General features: G+C 41.0%; 1 protein-coding gene across 1 annotated transcript in view; it reads left to right on the top strand.

Annotated features, from left to right (window-relative positions):
• Positions 1-19,231, top strand: part of crybg2 (crystallin beta-gamma domain containing 2) — a 154,413-nt gene that overhangs the window by 61,568 nt on the left and 73,614 nt on the right. Inside the window, exon 3 of the mRNA XM_028820004.2 lies at positions 364-3,881. Coding sequence (XP_028675837.2) covers positions 364-3,881 — 3,518 coding nt within the window. The remainder of the gene's footprint in view (positions 1-363; positions 3,882-19,231) is intronic.

The following is a 19,231-nucleotide window of genomic DNA, read 5'->3' as shown; positions in this document are numbered from 1 at the left end:
CCCTAATATCCTTCTTAATGGTTGCCCTAATGTTCTCATACACCCTATGATTCACATTAGCCTTATACGCCGTATATAGCTGTTTTTTCCATTGCAGCTTCTTTTTCAACTCTATATAAATCCACTATGGAATTTTGTTTTAGTTTCCTACTAATATACTCAGCTATATACAGCAATAAAACTTATTTCTATCAAATATCATTTTTAATATTTTAAGAATTATTGAGGCAGATTATATTGTGTTCAGGAGATGTACTTACACTTATTTTGGTTTGAAAAAATGAAAAACAGATGTGACCCGATTCAGGGTAAAAAATAATGACATTGAGCAAGATGTCTAACAACAACTCTTTGTCTTCATAGAAACGGAGTCGCAGCTACTCGGAATCAGACCTGCGGAAGGGGACCCTCTTCAAAAGGTTCAGCACCTTCATGAGCAGTGGGGCACGGAAGAAGAAGGGCAGCCAAATCGACATGAGCAGCAGTTCTGCCAACCTCCAGCCAGATGAGCGGGGCTCCACTGGACATCTGGTCAGCAGACATTCAGCTAGGAAGCCAAACAGCAGCGCAAGTAAATCCACCGACTGTTTGCAGTCAGATCTTTGTGATAGTCTGAATCCCCTGAACACCTCAAGGGATCAGGCACTGAACAAACAAGGAAAGCTTTTATTGACAACATCATTTGACAGCTTACCCAGAAACAGGGCCGCTCAGGCTGTTCCCTGCTCTGAAAATGAAGGATCATCATTGCATAACCAGTCCATGGTTCACATTCAGAAGGCAGAGGATGAAAAGTCTGTAACTTCAGAGAAGCTCCCAGAGTGGGCAGAAACCATCTTGTCTTCATACCTTGGACCAAATGTTCCTTCAGGTGAAGAAGCAAACTTAGGGCAGCACCTAGACAGCAAGGAAAGTGCCAAAGATCTTTCAAGCTCGCTATATTGTACACAGAAGCTAGATGAGCAGGAGCTTAGACCAATTAACTCAGTAACATCCAGCCAATCAGGAAGTCTGAACCGAAATGCAAAGACAACACAATACAACATCACAATCCATATGACCAAAAAAGAGAAGAATAGGGATGCAAAAGGAGGTAAGAAGGTACCAGAATGGGAAAACAGCAAAACAGCGAAGCCACAGAGGAGCATCAAAGACATCAACAATTTATCAGTCAAAAAAGAAGTCAAGACAGTACCGCACAGAAACATTCAGGGTAAAATAGAGGAGAGGGCTTTGGACAGATATGGAAATACTAGAACCTTGTCCAAGGAACTCCAGTCTTCATCTGAACTGGTACATTCTACAAAAGGACGTGGTGTCTCAACTGGCCACAAAGCCACTGCAGACCCAAGAAAAAGTATTACTGACAAGAGTGCTGCCGAGGTCAGTGAAATGGAAAGTGGTGTTGATGGACTTGTTCCATCCGAAACAGAATTCAACACTGATGATGAAAATCACCAGATGTACCTGTTGAGAATTCAGCACTGGGCAAACCTTCCAGAATTTGATGCAAGCAAGAGTGAGTCAGACAGAGAGAGCCATTTTCTGGAGGCATCCGAAGATGAGGACCTCAGTCTCTACACGGATGCTTTACTGAATGCCAGGACTGTGTACCCAACAATAGAAGCGACAGAAGAAGGCAGGAATAGAAGTCACTATATGACAGAATTTTGTGGTGGAGTCTTTGTGAATGGGCAGGATGCAATTGATGCTAATGAAATCAAAAGTCAACAGGACATGAACAAAGGCACTAGTGGATGTACTCAGTCAGACATTGAATTCGGAGCACTGCATTCAATGAAGATGCCAACTTGTGAACCTGCACACAAAAGAAAGGTAGGCATGCAAGACATAAATTTGGGCCCAGCCATTAGTGATATTGGACAGTCAGAGACTTGGATGACAGCAGTGAGTAATGGTGAAGCAACTTGTAAAAATGAAAGCTTAGAGGAGATTAATCACATGGGAACTGATAGGTTGGACAGCACTGGTCCTAAATCTGGAAGTGCTGACACCGATCTTGGCAACCATGCTGCGAGCAGAATGGATGAGCAAAAGGTGGAAAAGGGAGAAAGGAATCTTACCACATTATCAAAGCATATGGACCCAACCCAGCAGGAGGACTTTATATCCACACAGGTATTTGTAAACCCAAAGGTCGACCCCTGCATTCAAAATTCAGAAGATCTAGTAGAACCCAACGGTAGTAATGCTAATCCTGGACAAGGCACAGTGACGGTCAAGAAATACTTCTCTTCAGAGATGGTGCTCGATGTGGTGGAATATCAAACAGTCGCATCAGAGCAACATGTTCATAACAAGACAGAGTCAGAACATGAAGATTCAAGCAAGATGATGAAAAATAAAGAATATTTGATTGCTACAGAATCAGAGAAGATGAGTCCGATTTTTGGAAAAGAAGCCATGGAGTGTTCAAGTGCAATTGATCTTACTGATGAATTAGAACATTCTACAGCAAAACATCCTAAAACCAAGGCAGAATCTACTATGATGGCTGATGGAGTGAGCAACTTTCAAGAAAAGCCTTATCTTGACCGAGATGAGCAGAGTACAACCCACAATGAAAAAGTCCAACAATTGAATCCTGATGAGCATAACCTAAGCATGGGCAAAACAACCATAGTGACTCAAGGAGAAGGGGAATTAGATTTGGAAGCTTCAGTGATATTGAGTGAAGAGCACCATGCAAATGAGGAGTTTAAAAACAGAAGTCAATGCATATCCTCACATGTGCAGATGGATTCCCCAAAAATCAAAGAAATGTCTACATTAACACACTTAGACTGTGAAAAGCACAGAAAAGAAACAGAAGAAGATACTGGAACTGTGATTTCTGAGAGCGGCACACTGGTTGACACTGACACTTTAGCACAAGCAGACCATGCCAGTGGAAGGCTGGGTAGGCATTTGGAAGGCCAGTATAGCAACTCCACTAACCTCCATGTGACTGTCCAGCAACTCAACACTGCAGATGGATCCCTGGAAAATAATGGAGAAAAGAGGGAGGACAGAGGCACTTGGCATTCTGTTGTGAAAGGTCATGAAGCTGCTGTCTCTGGTTTAAACTTGGACAGCCAAGGCAGTCTGGTCAATGTTAGTTCAGACAGCCAACCTCAACTGGCTATGTCCTTACTGGGAGAGTGCAAAGGTGAGGATGACTTTCAAAAAGAGTTGCCTGGAAGGGCCAGTCCCCCCGTCCTGGTGCAAGCCACCCCTGAAAATACAGACCCTGTAGGACATCGTGGAAAAATATGTGATACAAACCAGCCGACCTGTCCAATTGGAGCTCACGCCTTGGAAGCGGGATCTGGGAACCATCTCGACGGAAGTGGCCGTTCGGACTCGGGCAATGAGTTGCGGACAACAAAGCAGGTGACAGGACCCGAAGAGGAGTCCAAAAACGCTTGTGCCACCTTACGCCACGATCAGTTTGTAACAGGAGATCAAGTCTCAGAGCCTTGTGGGTTTGAAGCCGGTCCTCTGGACAACGTGGGGCTGACACAGACGGGACGAACCATCGGGGCGGCAGCCCGTGAATCGCAGCCAACTTTAGCCACCTCGGGCGATAAGCGAGGGCAGGAATGTCAGATGAAACTCACATCACCTGTTCCGCTGGTTTCCCTGGGAGAGGAATCTCAAACATCTCTTCCTGAAGGCGGGTGTGGAGCCAACGGCAGGGAGGAGCCTGCGAAACGTGCCAAAGGTGTTGCTGCTGAGCTGACACCACCCACTCAGATACGAAGCGACGAAGCAGCAGACCCTCTGCCGCAGAAAGACTCTCATGCGACTGACAGCCCGGCTCAAGCAAGTGGTCGGCCGACGGGAGAGTGCCAAGTGGACGAGCAGAAACATCTCGCAGGGTAAGTGACATGGTGTTCGCCGCGCTCGGTCAGTCCGACTCCTCCCGTTTTCCATATGTTTATGCCGCGTTTACTGTTAAGTTCGTCACTGTCGCAAGGTTGGCGGTACTGCCACATAAGGAGCAACGCAGATTCTCTGAGGCCCGACTGTATCATTGAGGTAGCTGTTTAAATAAAAAACGTTACCGCCGTGATCCTTCTCAACTTGCCATGTAGGTGTCCGCTTCCTAACTATACTTGTGGTATTCGTTACAAAGCGATTTAGTTGTTAATTGCTGATGGAGATGACAAGTGTGAGAGCCCATAACTCATAACTTTTAGAGCTCATCAGGCAGTCGGTGTTTTTGATATTGCACCTGTGATCGCAAACGCCATAGTTCTGCTGCTTAACAAAAACTTTAACGGTTTACTCGTACATTCTCCACATTTCATTCCTTGAGCGCCTTTGAGAACTTTAGTGTCTTCATTCACCCAATCAGTCGTTTAACAAACAATTGATTCTGTCATTCATTTTCAAGCCCACTTAATCCAGTTCTGGCAGTCAGTGTTTATTTGCATTATAAAGAATGTTCAGTGCACTTTACACATTTACACAGTCAGACTTTTTTTTTTTAGTTATTCTGTTGTGTTTGTGGGAGAGGGTTGTTGTTTATTCATTGAACTTCTGTAGAAAAGACAGAATTTTCCTTGAAGACACATACCGTCTGTCTGTCTGTCTGTCGCCAAACAAAGAACTGCTGTACCATTAACATTTGATTACAGACCAGTTACCCAGCGCTGTTTGGACAGGCTTTGGCTCCCTGTGGCTCTGAATTGGATAAGATGATAAAAAAATGGACAAATATGTATTTTGCAGATGCTTCTTCTTTGGTGGATATTTATTTATTTATTTATTTATTTATTTATTTATGTGAATTAAAAGCGGAGGATCAAATTAACAGTTTTAAAGTTTAAAGAGTATCTGATTAGCCACTGTGCAATGCTGCCTGCTTAACTCAGACTATTAGTAATCATTTTATATAGAATGCATTAGTTTATGATACAGTATGAAATATGCCTTTTATAAAAAAAATGCCATCACATGGTTAACCAGTAAGAAAGAAAAATTAAAATGGAATAAAACTGCAAACTTAAAAAGGTACTTTACAATTTAAAGATTGTAGAAACAAAAGATTGTAGAAGATTTTAAATATTGTAGAAACAAAAAATATCAAGAGATGATGAGTAGATCTTACAAAATGTTTACTGTGGCAGTGAGTCAGATTTAAGAAAATTATGTAAATAAGGTAAAATTAGATGAAGTAGTGGAAGGCATGGCGCAGAAAGAAGTATGGGTGTAAAGCTGCCAAGGAATGGCATAGTATCACTAGCATCATCACCATCACCCTGACAGACCCAGGAGGACAGTTCTAGAAAGCATGTGACAAAAAAACTGAAAGGTGTAAAGCAGAGCTTTAATATACCGTACACAGAGGCCAACTGCAGAAGACAGTTTTAGTCCTAGTAAGCAATATGGCCAAGTATCAGAGAGTGTTAGAGGTTATAAGTTTTATGTTATTGGCAAGATTAGCTTGTGTCTGTGCAGCTGACAGGAAGCCATTTGTACATCTGGACTATTTCAGGACTCTGAAGCAGCATTCCATACCCGTTGTAACCTGTTGCTACTTTGTACTAGGAGATGCTTGAAATGAGGATTAAATACCCTGTGCTGACAAGAGTGAAATGAACACTTACGCATTTGTGTGTGTGTGTAAATATTAATATATAAAGCATAAAAATACCATTTTGAATGCCAGCTTAGTCCTGAGCAGGGTCATGGGTCGCCGGAGCTTATCCCAGCAAGCATAGGGTGCAAGGCAGGAACAGTCCCTTGACAGGGTGCTAGCCCATTGTAGGGTGAACACACATGCACACCATGGCCAATTTAGTGTTGCCAATTCACCTAACTGGCTTGTCTTTGGACTGTCGGAGGAGAATGGAGGAAACCCACACAGACACGGGGAGACCATGCAAACTCCATGCAAGTGAACCACGGCCTCCTTACTACAAGGCTCTAGCACCAACAATGTGCCATCATGCCACCCTATATATACTCTATGTGTATGTGTGTACACTATGTGACTTTGGCGCTCTAACATTGACCTTTATATGACAGGGTGCCCTCCCAACCTTACATTTAATATTTCCCTTTAAGTTTGCATTAGAATGATTGGTGGATTTACTTCTGGAGTATTCCAAAAAGAGGTAGTGAAGGCCCTGAAGATAAAGTGCTTCAGCATTTGCAACAAAGAGGTACTGTATTACTGTAATCTGCCTGTGTTTTGTTGATAACAGAAGGTAAAGGTGAATGCGTTTGATGTTGTTCTTCCAAGATGGAAAAAAAAATAGCAGAATGAAAGTCTAAGTGGATAGACTGGGAGATAAAAGGTAAACACTTAAACCAAAAACTAACTGTGGTCAAAATGTCAAAGAAGCCAAAATTCCAAAGAACAAATTGTAAATTAAAAATCAGTCAAAAACATGTGCAAAGTTCTGTCTCATGAAAATAATTTTGCATTGGATGACATGTTTTTTAGTTGAATACAGAATTGTGGACACCATCAATAGTGTCCCGCCATCTTATATAGGAATTGGCCTTTAATGTTATGCACAGAGAGACTTTCAGTCACTTGGTAGCAACGGTCCATACAACCATCAACAATATAGCCACAGCTATAAAGAAACACACAAAATGGTGGTATGAAATAAAAATCACACTGATAAATAACAATACCAGCATGAACAAATGAGCAGAAAATAAGTGTAAAATGACATTCTACACATGCAAAAACCATAAATACATGACAGACATGAATATGAAGTTCAAGACATTCAAGTGACTCTTACTTGCCAGTTTCAGGCTCCTCATAAGTGGATTTGTAAACAGATCAATAAACAAGTTATTGGCCAGGGAACAAGACAAATGCCCTGAAGCCAGCCCTAAGTTAGTTGTCGTAACTTTATATAGCGCCTTTCACAATACCAAAGCACGATTAAGCAAAATTTATAAAGTATTCTTCCATGTGAACAATTTAAATCCCCTTGAATGTACCAGATATCTAATTATTAATTAAGTTGTTCTTTTTTTGAGACATTTCCTCTTGTTCTATTTTGATCCCCTTGTCAGACTTAACTAGAACTACTACTAGAAAAATGAGCACATTCTAGAAATAAATGGTAATCAAGTAATATAGCATGGGAAATAAATCAACAAAGCAGACCAATGACCAACCATTAAATATAAATAAATAAGAACAACTAAAATGATAAAATATTAAGAAATGAGAACCTATTAAATTATCAATGGGGCACATCTTCTCTTCTGTATTACAGCCACAGTTTTCATGCATGGAAAGCTTGAGCAATGACCCTCATTGCTGCAGCAGCTAATCTTTTATAAGCCCCACCACAAAATACACAATTATGACACAAGAACATGTACTTCAAAATCCATTAGAATAACTCTGAATAAATTTGAAAATGCAGAAACAGAAATAGGGCAGCAAGAATAATAAACCGTGGGACACTGGGAATGTCATTATTGTTCCTCCATCAGCAATTGCAGCCTACGAAATGATCACACAGCACTGCCTTCATCGATTATGTAGCGCTTCAGCCTGTGCAAAATTCCTTTGTATGGCTTTAAAATGTATTGTAATGCATGGCTTTAGAAAACTGTATTTATTTCCATCCCATTCAGTTTGTTTTGATTGGAAAGAGACCTACCATTGTTATTTAAGGACCCATAAAAAATTGTAGTTTTAAGTTGAACACCATTGCCTCTTGATGATATCATCCTAGCCTTGAAACATGCTGCTGGGATTAACGTCTTGTTTTAAAGCATTATTGAGCCTTTCAGAGGCACTCCATTTTGCCACCTATACAATAAGCACAGATACACTCTAGGTATGGTATACAGCTCCTCCACATAGTTCCCCACCTTAATTCATTATTTGATTGATTGATTGTTATGTAGCATTATAAATCTCTTACCCAGGTAACTGAATTTAATCCAATGAAGTAATGTTACCTGAACAAGTCAAGTCAAGTCAAGTTGGGGAGCATGCACTGGTACCGTACGTTGCCGCACCCGCTACACGACAAAACAACTCGGGATCCCGGTTTGCAACCCCCCCAGGCAGACACGCGGTCCAGTCCCACCCTCTGGAAATGACCCTCTATCTGTCGCAGCCAGGTGTTATGTGGGCGACCCCTTGGCCTGGTCCAGCCACTCGGGTCCCTAACAACGAGGATCTTACGAGCCGGATCACCCTCTGGGAAATGCGCCTCATGGCCGTAGTGCCGTAACTGACGCTTCCTCACAATGCAGGTAATGTGCCTCATTCGGGACTCCATGAGCAACCGCTCATTCAACACAAAGTCAAACCAACGGTACCCAAGGATTCTCCGGAGTGAGACAGTACCAAAAGAGTCCAGACTTCATCTCAGGTCACTGGATAGCGTCCATGTCTCTCAACCATATAGCAAGACAGGAAGAACCAGGACTCTAAAGACTTGGATCTTCGTCCTTTTGTATAGATATCGGGAGCGCCACACACCCCTTTCCAGCAACCTCATGACCGCCCATTCTCTCCCAATCTGTCTACTGACTTCACAGGAAGAGTCATCAGAGACATGAATGTCACTGCCAAGGTAAGTAAACCTCTCAACAAGGTCGACACTCTCTCCACAGACGGACACACTGTGCTGTGCCCAAGTGGTCATTAAAGACCTGGATCTTGGTTTTTATCCAGGACACTCACAAGCCCAGACATACAGACTCCTCACTTAGTCTCTCGAGCGTCCCTCCATTGACTCCGCGAAGATCACAGCATCATCAGCAAAGTCAAGATCCATAAATCTTTCTTCACCAACAGATGCCCCACAGCCGCTGGACCCCACGACCTTGCCCAACACCCAGTCCGTACAAGCGTTGAACAGAGTAGGAGCAGGAACACACCCCTGACGAACCCCAGAATCAATTGGGAAAAACGCAGAGGTCCTGCCTCCACTCTGCACAGCACTCACAGTACTAGAATACAGGCCAGCCATGAGATCCAGCAACCTCGAGGGGATCCCGCGAAACCTCAGGATGTCCCACAGGGCAGCTCGATCAACTGAGTCGAACGCTTTGCAAAAATTGACAAAGGCTGCAAAGAAACTCTGCCGATATTCGCATTTGCGCATTACCTGAAGAGGATGGAAAAATGTCACTTGCACAAAACCCGGAAAGAGCAAGGGTTAAAAGATCAGCAAAAGTAGTTCTGAAGTGTAGCACAAAAAGGTCAAGTCTTTAGCACCGAAGGGATGAGATGAACGCACTTTAAATCAGTCAGCCATTCATCCCCTTCTTGTAGATTTATTCTCTGATTACTCATGTTCCTTTCAAATTTAAGGTTAGGAGGTATAGGCATCTCAAAAACAAGTAAATAAATAAGCATATACACTGTAGTTTGTAATAATAACTATGAAAAATGCAGAACAAAGATAGCAAAGTTTCTGATAGAATAGGTGTCTATAGTGACGCATGCTGGACAACAGAAAACAATATCAAAAACGTCCATGGAAAATGAAAACATCACGTCACAGAATCCACATGCCAAGTCATCCAGTCCTATGCTCACAAAATCCCTAACACATGTATTTGTACTGAAACAGGGGCATCCAGCTCAAGTCCTGGAGGGATGCAGTGGCTGCTGGGTTTCCTTCCTGCCAATTTCTACATCAGTGACCTCTACTGCTAATTGACTTCTTTTCCTTTTACTTTAATTGATTTGTTTCTTTAAGACTCTGTCCTCTGAATTGGTTTATTTTTCCTTAAATGGCACCCGAACAAAAATGAGATATGAAGTGAGCCAACAGGTGACCAGTAAATTGGGCTCTCAAACTCTAAGCAATTTCACACCAAACAGTTTCTGAATTAGAAGTTGACTCTTGTTGTTAATTAAACCTGTTATCTAATCCCATGGCATGTTTGTGCTCTCATTCTGCCGCAGCAGACATTTCTAAAACTGATTTCTTTTTTCTAAGAGTATGGTCAGAATGTTTTGAGTACCTCAGCAGATCAACGTTATTAAGACCTTCTCCTTTATTTATTTTCATATATTGAATGATGGAAATGGGTTAGCTGGTCATGTTTTGGCTCATTTTGTATCTCTTTACTGTTTGGCTTCTGATTAAGGAAAAAAGAAACAATTGTGAAGACTGAGTCTTAAATAAGAAGTCAATTAAAATTAAGGAAGGAGAAGTTATTTAACAGTAAAAACTGGCCACTAATTAGAAACGGTTAGAGTGAAAACCAGGATTGGAGTTTTTTTTTGGACATCCTTGTGCTAAAATATTGTTAAATAAGCCCTTTTCAGAAAATGCTCTTGTGAATGAAAATAGAGCACTCAGCGTTTGAATTGTAGACCCCCCCCCATCATTACATTTGTATTCATATCCACACCTGGAGTACCTCGGGATTATTTAGCAGCAGTCGGTATAAAACCAGACAGGTGAACTGACCTTCTGCTGGTGGAAGCATCTCATACTGTATATGCACAAGTCCGAGGCCTGTTTTCCTCCTGATAATGGGGGTCTCTTGCTTTTCTTTAACTGTTGATCTTTAGTTGTACACATTTCGCAGTGAACGTTGTGCTGTTGATATCACGTAAAGAGCAATGTTAACCAATGAATAAGCTGTGACTGGGCTGGATTTGTGACCAATGAATGAAGAGGTGTGCGGGTCTCCAGTTCAAATTCTTGGTCTCACTTGAGCATTTGTGAGAGCATTTTCAGGAAGTGACTTATTTGACAATGTGTTTGGGACATTATGAGCAAATGACTGGATGACAGGCAGGTTAAGCGACATGAGTAATATGACTTTTTTTCATATATATTTTTGATATTGTTTGCTGTTATCCAGCATTGGTCACCATAGACGCCTATGTTATTTCCATTCTGCATGAAAATAAGAAATTAAACATTTATCTCGGCTATCACAAGAACCTACATTAGGTAAGTCATATATATATAAAAAGATCATTATTGGGTGGAGTATTCCATTGCTTATTTTTTCTCCCAACAGACTATGCCAGTAAAGACTGACTTTGTATGCACTAACACATTGCTCTAGTGAAGCATTTCTTTTAATAATTTTACGTTGGTCAACCTCAATAATAATGAAGGGCGTCATTTACTGTGCCGTTTCAGCTTTGTCAATGCTGCAGGCGCTGTTGGTTAGTGGCTAAGGAGTTGGCCTTGACATCAACATTGGCATGCAGATTCCAGTGGTGGCCCCCCTCCCTGTGACTGTGTCACCTAACCTGTCTGCTGTCTCACTGTCAAGTTATTGGTGTGTTATGGGAACGCTTAAAGCACCTTAGGACTGCAATCACAATAAAAGTACTGAACTTACTGACCAAATAGTTGCATCATGCCACATTGGTATTCTGAATTTTCCTTCTCATTAGGACTGAATCTCCCACTCACATAGTAAACGCAGAGGTAGTCTGATTGGTAGTAACATAGCAGCAACTGCTCCAGCTCCTTTGGGCATTTGCAGAATATGTAAATATTATATGTTTTTTTTGTATAATTTCATCTATTAGGCAAAGTCTTTTTCATGGGATTGTGCAGTAAAGTCAGCGTGCCCTGAAAGAGGCTGGAAACTACCCAAAAATCCCCACTTGATAGATAACAGGATCCAAACTGTGAGACAAGGCCATTCAAGTCCTCCACAAAATGTTTTTTATTTTTATTTTAGGGCCAGAAACTGAGAGGAACTGCAAGGTTCTAAGCGGCTGTTATTATTAAGGTGAATTAATGTAAGATTTTATTACCATAGTAGAATGCTAAGTGCACAGTCAAGCAGTGAGGTGAGGAATAAACAGATTGTGAAGGCTAGGGCGCGTCCCAGAGCCCCAAACCCCAAGCACGAACACACAAACACAGTCCCGGGTTCAAATTAAAGGAGCTTTATTACACAAATACCTTGCATAACAATGAAATACTGTGTTTCTTCTTCATTCTCTCTCTCTCTCCACCACATTGCTACTCCTCCAGTCGAGTGTTGCCTGTCTCCACTCTCTGCTCCAACTCACCTGGGCAAGGCAGTGTGGTCTCTTTTATTGAGGACCCAGGATTACTTCCAGTGATGTGACGTAGCCAGTTGGAAGCAATTCTGGGTTAGTTTATAGCCTCCCTCATCTGTCTGACAGGGATGCTCCTCCAGACTCCAAATTCCATGCATCCCTGCAAGCAATCAAACTGGGACTCAATATGAGGGACACTTCCACTTCTTAAATTGGGGGATGAACTGCTCCCTGCTGGGCTCTTCTGCCAGTTTTTGTAATCTTCGGGCATCCCACCCAAAACGAGGATCATAAGGCACCCCAACCGTGTATTGCCCTCATTTAGTCCAACCTTCCATTATGGCATCCCTGCCAGATAAGGATTCCACCTCTGTCCTGGGCAGGGATTCCCAACTGTCTTTTACAAGACTGGGATTCTATGAGGAAGCAACAAAAGGATACGACTGGAGTAATGCATGTGATGTTTCTTATCTTGACTTTCAGTAGCTTTTGATAAGGTTCCATGTGAGAGGTTGGACATCAAACTGAAAGAAGTGGGAGTTCAGGGTGTTGTTTGTAGATGGGTGCAAAACGTTCTCAAAAACAGGAAGCAGAAGGTGATGGTGATGATGATGTTAAGAGTGAAGTCCCATAGGGATCGGTGCTAGGGTAGGTGCTATTTTTGTTATATATAAATGATTTGGATAAGAATCTAAAAAACAAGTTAGGTTTGCAGATGATACCAAATTATGTTGATTGGGAGGTAATGTAGAATCAGCTGAGTCAGTACAGAGTTAATTTGAACAGGCAAATTTGTGGCAAATGAAATTTAATGTCAGTAAATTTAAAGTTTTATACATAGGAAGTTAAAATGTAAGATCTGAATACACAGTGGGAGGTCGGAAAATCAAAAGTACCCCTTATGAAAAGGATTTAGGAAGTCGAAGTTGGCTCATCACTATTAACTTCCAGACAGTGTTCAGAAGCCATTAAGATGACTAGCAGAATGTTAGGTTATAAAGCGCCCTGATATGTAGAGTCCTCATCTGGAGTACTGTGTGTGGTTTTGGTCTCCAGGCTACAAAAAGGACATAGCAGCGCTAGAAAAAGTCCAGAGAAGAGCAACTAGGCTGATTCCAGGGCTAAAGGGGATGAGTTATGTGGAAAGATTAAAAGGCTGAGCCTTTACAGTTTAAGTAAAATAAGATTAAGAGGAGACCTGACTGAAGTGTTTAAAATTATGAAGGGAATTAGTCTAGTGGATTGAGATGGCTACTTTAAAATGAATCCAACAAGATCACAGGGACACAGTTCGACACTTGTTAAGGGTAAATTTCACGCAAACATTAGGAAGTTTTTCTTCACGCAGAAAACCATAGACACTTGGCATAAGTTACGTAGTGATGTGGTGGCCAATAAGAGTTTAGGGACCTTTAAGCCTCAATTTGATGTTATTTTGTATGAAGTGGATAGGACTGGGGAGCTTTGTTGGGCTGAATGGCCTGTTCTTGTCCAGAATGTTCTTATGTTCTGATATTCTAAAATACAAGGGTGAGTTTCCCAGAAGCGTTGTGCAGTAAGTACTTTGTTGACTTCATTTTATGACTGTAAGCTAATTAACAACTGTTTCCAAAAACACATCTTATGTAAAGTAGTATATAAACCTATTCATTTATTATTAACTACCTACTCATTACTTGCAAAGAGGAACTGCACACAAAACTAGAGATCGCTTGTCACAGTTCCCAAAAATTCAGTCACACCAATTTATCCAGTTGGTTAAAACGCTTGTCTCCCAACCCTACAACCTAAGAATCATTCTCTGTAATTTTTACCATTATTCACTAATATCTGCTGTTTTTGGGAAACTTGCACCAGATCTGAAAAAAAAAGTCTGCCTCCAAGATTATGGTATGTTGTTTTGAAGAGCAAGTCCAATCTAACTACATCTTCTTGAATAGAAAGAATCAGACCCCTATATGTTAAAACCACTAAGCAATGAGATTTGACAGCGTCTGACTGCTGCTTATACTACATTTTTGAACTTATGTGAACTGACAGCAGTGGGATTCAGAATTGTACTGCTAATATGATTCCATATAGTAAAAGTACACTTTTCTAAGATCGGGCTGTGGTAGTCTACGAGATATTTAAAATATAACTATAGTGAGCATTACCAAAGAAAATCTGCATGCCCTGACATTGTCGGGCTCCCGTTTATTAAAGCAGTGAGATACTGAGGGGTCTGACAGCTACATAATGAAAGTGCACTCGTCAGTGTCATGATGAGGTTTCGGATGACTCATTAAGTTTTTTTTTTTTTTACTAACATCTTGGCCACCATTTTGTGTAACCATCGTTAGTGCCACTTCCTATGTTTATAGGGGCGTGGCCTCCTAGGTTGTGACCTGCAGGAAATCAGCTCGACGGGATAAAAAATTGGCTGGAGGTTCCTTTCTTCACCTGACTTGCTGTAAACAAAACACTTCTTAAAGAAAGTGTAATTACTAAAATTGCTTCCTGCAAGTTTCATGTGGTTTGACCTGATTTCTCTGTCTTTGACTTTGATTCTTGTCGCACTGTAACAGACAATCTTAGAAGGATAAAACTCTAAGCTAAACTCATACTAGTGTTTGCTTAAGAAGAATAGACTACAATTTTCTTTCATAGTTTTAGATTGTGGTATAGTCTTTCACCCCCTGTAAGTGCGGCACACTGGTTGAAAAGTACTGGTCTACAGTATAAATGACTGGCAGGCTTTTGAAATCTGCTGTAGTCAGACATTGCATGATGCACACTGCAACAAAACATCGGAGTCAGCCTTCAGAATTCTGAAGTTTAATTGTGTCTGAGGTCCAACTTATTCTGGCTCTGTCCAAGCTAGTCCTGATTGTGAAGTATGACAGCACCTAGCTACATGATATTGGTGAGCACGGTTGTAAGATGAGAACTGAGGTACAATGTTTCATCTGCAGCTTAAATCCTGTTGGATTTTGACACCTGCAGTGACTGGAAAATACCAACTGACTTATCATCCCTGTCTGGAAAAGGAAGGGTGATCTCCTGGATTGCGGCAACTACAGGGAGGATAACACTGCTCTTGGTGCCTGGTAAGGTCCTCGCTAGGGTCATCCTCAATAGGATCTGTGATCACTTGCTCACCTACCTGCGACCGGAGCAATCTGGTTTTACACCTAAGAAGTCTACTATCGACCACATCCTGGCACTGAGGATTCTCATGGAGCAAAAATGAGAATATCTGCAGTGTTTCTTTGCAGCCTTTGTTAGTTTTCATAAAGTTGATCAGTTGATCGAGATACAATGTGGGATATCCTGAGACTTCACAGGATCTCCTCGAGGTTGCTGGATATCATGGCCGGCCTGTACACTGAAACTGTGAGTGCTGTGCATAGTGGATGCAGGTACAATTGTTGGACTGGAATGCTTCACTATGACTTCAGCATTGAACCCACTATGGCTTAGATGATGACATGATCTTGCTTACTAAGTTAATCAACCATATAAAAACACATAATGATATTAACTTTCTCAAACCTGCCTAATCCAGTTCAGGGGGACTGGCGCCTATCCCAGTAGCACCATCCATAAGGTAGGAACCAGTCTATGACATGACCCATTTGTGCATGTGCTCACATGGAATCCATTTGGGATACCAATTGGCCTATCATGCATGTCTTTGGAACCTCGCGTAACATAAATCTTTGAAAATCCACAGCTGTCTTTACAGAAGTCCTTACAGAATAAACACTGGAATGTACGCTAACCGGATTTAGCAGAGAGGAAATATTGTAGATGGCTTCCCTGTTAGAATTACGTTAAACAAATTTCTTCTTTGGCTTTTAGCCAGAAATTTGTCATTTTACTGCAATAATTTTTTAACGATAAATAACAGCAGATAATGGCAAACCTCAAACAACAGGTTAGGCATCTATCTGTGCCCTCACATAATAGATTAAAAATAAATGACATGACAAACATTATTATATGAAGGTGCATTGTGTATTAATAATCCGGTGACAGGTTTAATTAGATTAAAAATTTACTTTGATTTTCCTCTGCTGAATAATAACTGAAACTGACGGTTTGATGAGGGCGAAGCCCTTGTGGTGCTGTGGGCCGCTCGCTCAGGCAGCACTAAGTTGTTGTCTTTGAGAAATATGCGTCAGATTGCAATGATTATTGAACCTGGGAAATGAGAAAGACAAGTGAAGAATGTGTAGTGTCACAAATGCATGAGGGCCGATACCCAAAAATGAGAGCCGGTATGGCGTAGAGAAAGTTAGGGGAGTAAAAATAACTCTGTGTGACTGTACAGTTGAGAAGCTGGCTTTGGTCAATGCTGAAATATCTTTATATATGCCTAGGGATATAATAAAGTAGGAAATAACGGGGGCTTCTGCAGTGAAAGTTGCTGATGTTTATTTGTTAAAAGGATGGGGTGTATTCTGTCTTGTTTAAGTGATTTGTTAGCACACAACAATCAGTTCACTAACCAAACAATGAGTCCTTAAATTAATTAATCAATTTGAATTTTACTTAACATCACTCATGTTGTCACATCACCAAGAGCCAGTGCTGTATTAAATACTGAACAGCCATACTTAAATAAAAGTGGGATGCCGTTCTAGAAAATTACTTAAGTAGCAATAACATTTTCCCATAGAATAACTACTACAGTAGAAGTCTGCAGGTATCTTCCCGTTTTATATTCATCCATTCATTTTCAAAATCCGCTTATCTGGAGCAGGGTCACGGGGAAGCTGGAGCCTCTCACAGCAAGCAATGGGCTCAAGGCAGGACCATCCGTGCCCAGGGCAGCAGTTCACACTGGGGACAATTTAGCTTTGCCGATGCACCTAACCTGCATGCCTCGACTGTGGGAGAGCACCCGGTTGGAGAGAACATGTAAACTCCGTTCTGGGAGTTCTGGGTGTACCCAGAATGTGTGAGGCAGCAGCATTACTACTGCGCCACAATGCCACCGACTGTTTTATATATACTGTATAAACTGTATAGTCAAAAAATGTTCTGACAAACTTAAACTGATTCAGGCTACCTTAAATTTTTTGTTTGTGAGTCACATTACTATCACTAAAGTATGAGCCAAGTAACTGCGTCTTGAAGCAGTGGCAGGCCACATGAGCGGATATCTCAATGAATGTATCCTCATTTAGTGGGGTGATAGGAGAGACATTCAGCTTCCTCATCTTTAGGAAGGAGCTAATCCACTCCTGAAAAACCCTTCATAACAGGAATTTCTGTAACATAATTTAGGCGAAAAATGTTTTTAAGCATTCCTTGTCCCAAAAAGTTACCCCTTATTTTTTCATATAACATCTGGCTACATGTAAATTGGCAGAATTAGTTAATAATAACATTAGTTCTTAAAACAAACCCAAATTATGTTTATTAAATCACACTACCTGGACTTTATCACTTCTAGTTTCATATTCAAGGAAGTAGCTTTTCAGTTTTTCTTGGGCTCTGTCCTGTTCAGTGAGCTGCCTATGAGGACAGTGACTGCTCCAAGCAATAACTGGTATTAGGATTATGCATCACCAACTTTAAGCCCCACCCAAAACATCCCCATTCTGTGGGCTTCCTGCGACGCAGTGTTCTTGGAATGACCGGGTGTTAATGCCAACAGCGCACATTTGAAAATCAACTCAGATTCTTTGTATATGTGACTTTTCCTAAAGTAGGGAAGCCTGAATTTTAGGTAATGGACTGAGCAAGCATTATTTGCGTAGCACAGCAGTTCTTTCTTGTGACCCAGTTTTGCCATTTTTGCATGTTCGAGCCCTCGACTTACCACCATACATCATCTCTGTGGTTCTCCTTGGAGAATCGTCGTGGGCCATCAGCCGTGTTGAAAGAATCCAACTGAGAGAATTGTCCTAACAGAAGCAATACTGTATGATTGAAATGCCTTCTGTGACCCTTCACAAGACAGTCCACAAAATATATCACAGTAGGCATTTGTGTTTAAAAATCAAGTAAACTAAAAGTGAATGTAGACAGAAAATATTATACTTAAGTGAAGTAAAATATTTTCAAAATATACCTAAGTACACTTAGAAAGTATTTCTACTTAATTACGATACAACACTGGTGAGGAAGGAAGACATGCAGAAACATTTGTTGTGCATCTGCTCATCACTTAGGCCCACCACTCATGAGAATATCACACTCGCCCTTCCTTCACTGCTTTTGGTCATTCCACCTTCTCTGTTTCTTTCTTCTTCCATCAGTGTCAGTCTTGCATCCTCTGCTGTGACATTGTTAGCTGTACAACAATGACCAGACACTATCACTTATTGACTAAAAGACTACCAACACACCAATCGAACAGGCCACATCAGGTATAAATGTGTTTTGGTTGCTCACCCCACGTGGGCTTTGAGGTGCGGTTTGTACACAGTCGTCACGCAGTAAGCATAAACCAGACTTTAGGCTTTAATGTCTCTTGGCTCACTATTTTTTCTTTTTGGCATACAGTACTATGGCCTTTTGTATTGCTTTGTATCAACAACAACAACAACATTTATTTGTATAGCATGTTTTCATACAAATAATGTAGCTCAAAGTGCTTTACAAGGTGAAGAAAGAAAAAATATATAAAAATTAGGCAATATTAATTAACAAAGAATAAAGTAAGGTCCAATGGCCAGGGAGGATAGAAAAAAAATACTCCAGAGGGCTGGAGAAAAACTACTTCTTGACTGTGCAGTGCCACAGCTAAGGGTCTGAATACTCCTATGAATGAACAATTTCAGTTTTTTATTTTTAATACACAGTATTTGCAAACTTTCAGGCCTGGGCACCTCTAAATTTATCATTTAAAAATTAAACTTACAACTTGGTAAAGTCTGTACAAGGTAATGAGGTCTGAATACTTTCTGAATTCACTGTGAGTTTCCAGCTACATTTATTTTTCAAACACTTTATTCTATTTGGAGAGTAGATGAAGCCGTAGGCCAACCTGGTATTTTGATGCATGTCATTTTCAAGCTACTCCAAGTGTCTGCTAATAGTGCCTTCTTGCTTTAAAAACTATATTATTTTATTTTATTTGAGTTTTTCAGTTTTATTTTAGACAGAATGATTGCTAATGATGTCTAAAATGATTGATTAGTTTTCCTAGAATCCTCTGGGTTGAAATCCACTCCTGATCACTATCTGTGTGGGGTTTGTACACTTTCCCTGTTTCAGGGTCTGTTTTCCTCCTGGTATTCT

This window comes from Erpetoichthys calabaricus, chromosome 14 (assembly GCF_900747795.2).
Source record: "Erpetoichthys calabaricus chromosome 14, fErpCal1.3, whole genome shotgun sequence".
Lineage (NCBI taxonomy): Eukaryota > Metazoa > Chordata > Cladistia > Polypteriformes > Polypteridae > Erpetoichthys > Erpetoichthys calabaricus.
Note: the sequence above shows the minus strand (reverse complement) of the source record. Positions and strands in the feature narration are given on the sequence as shown.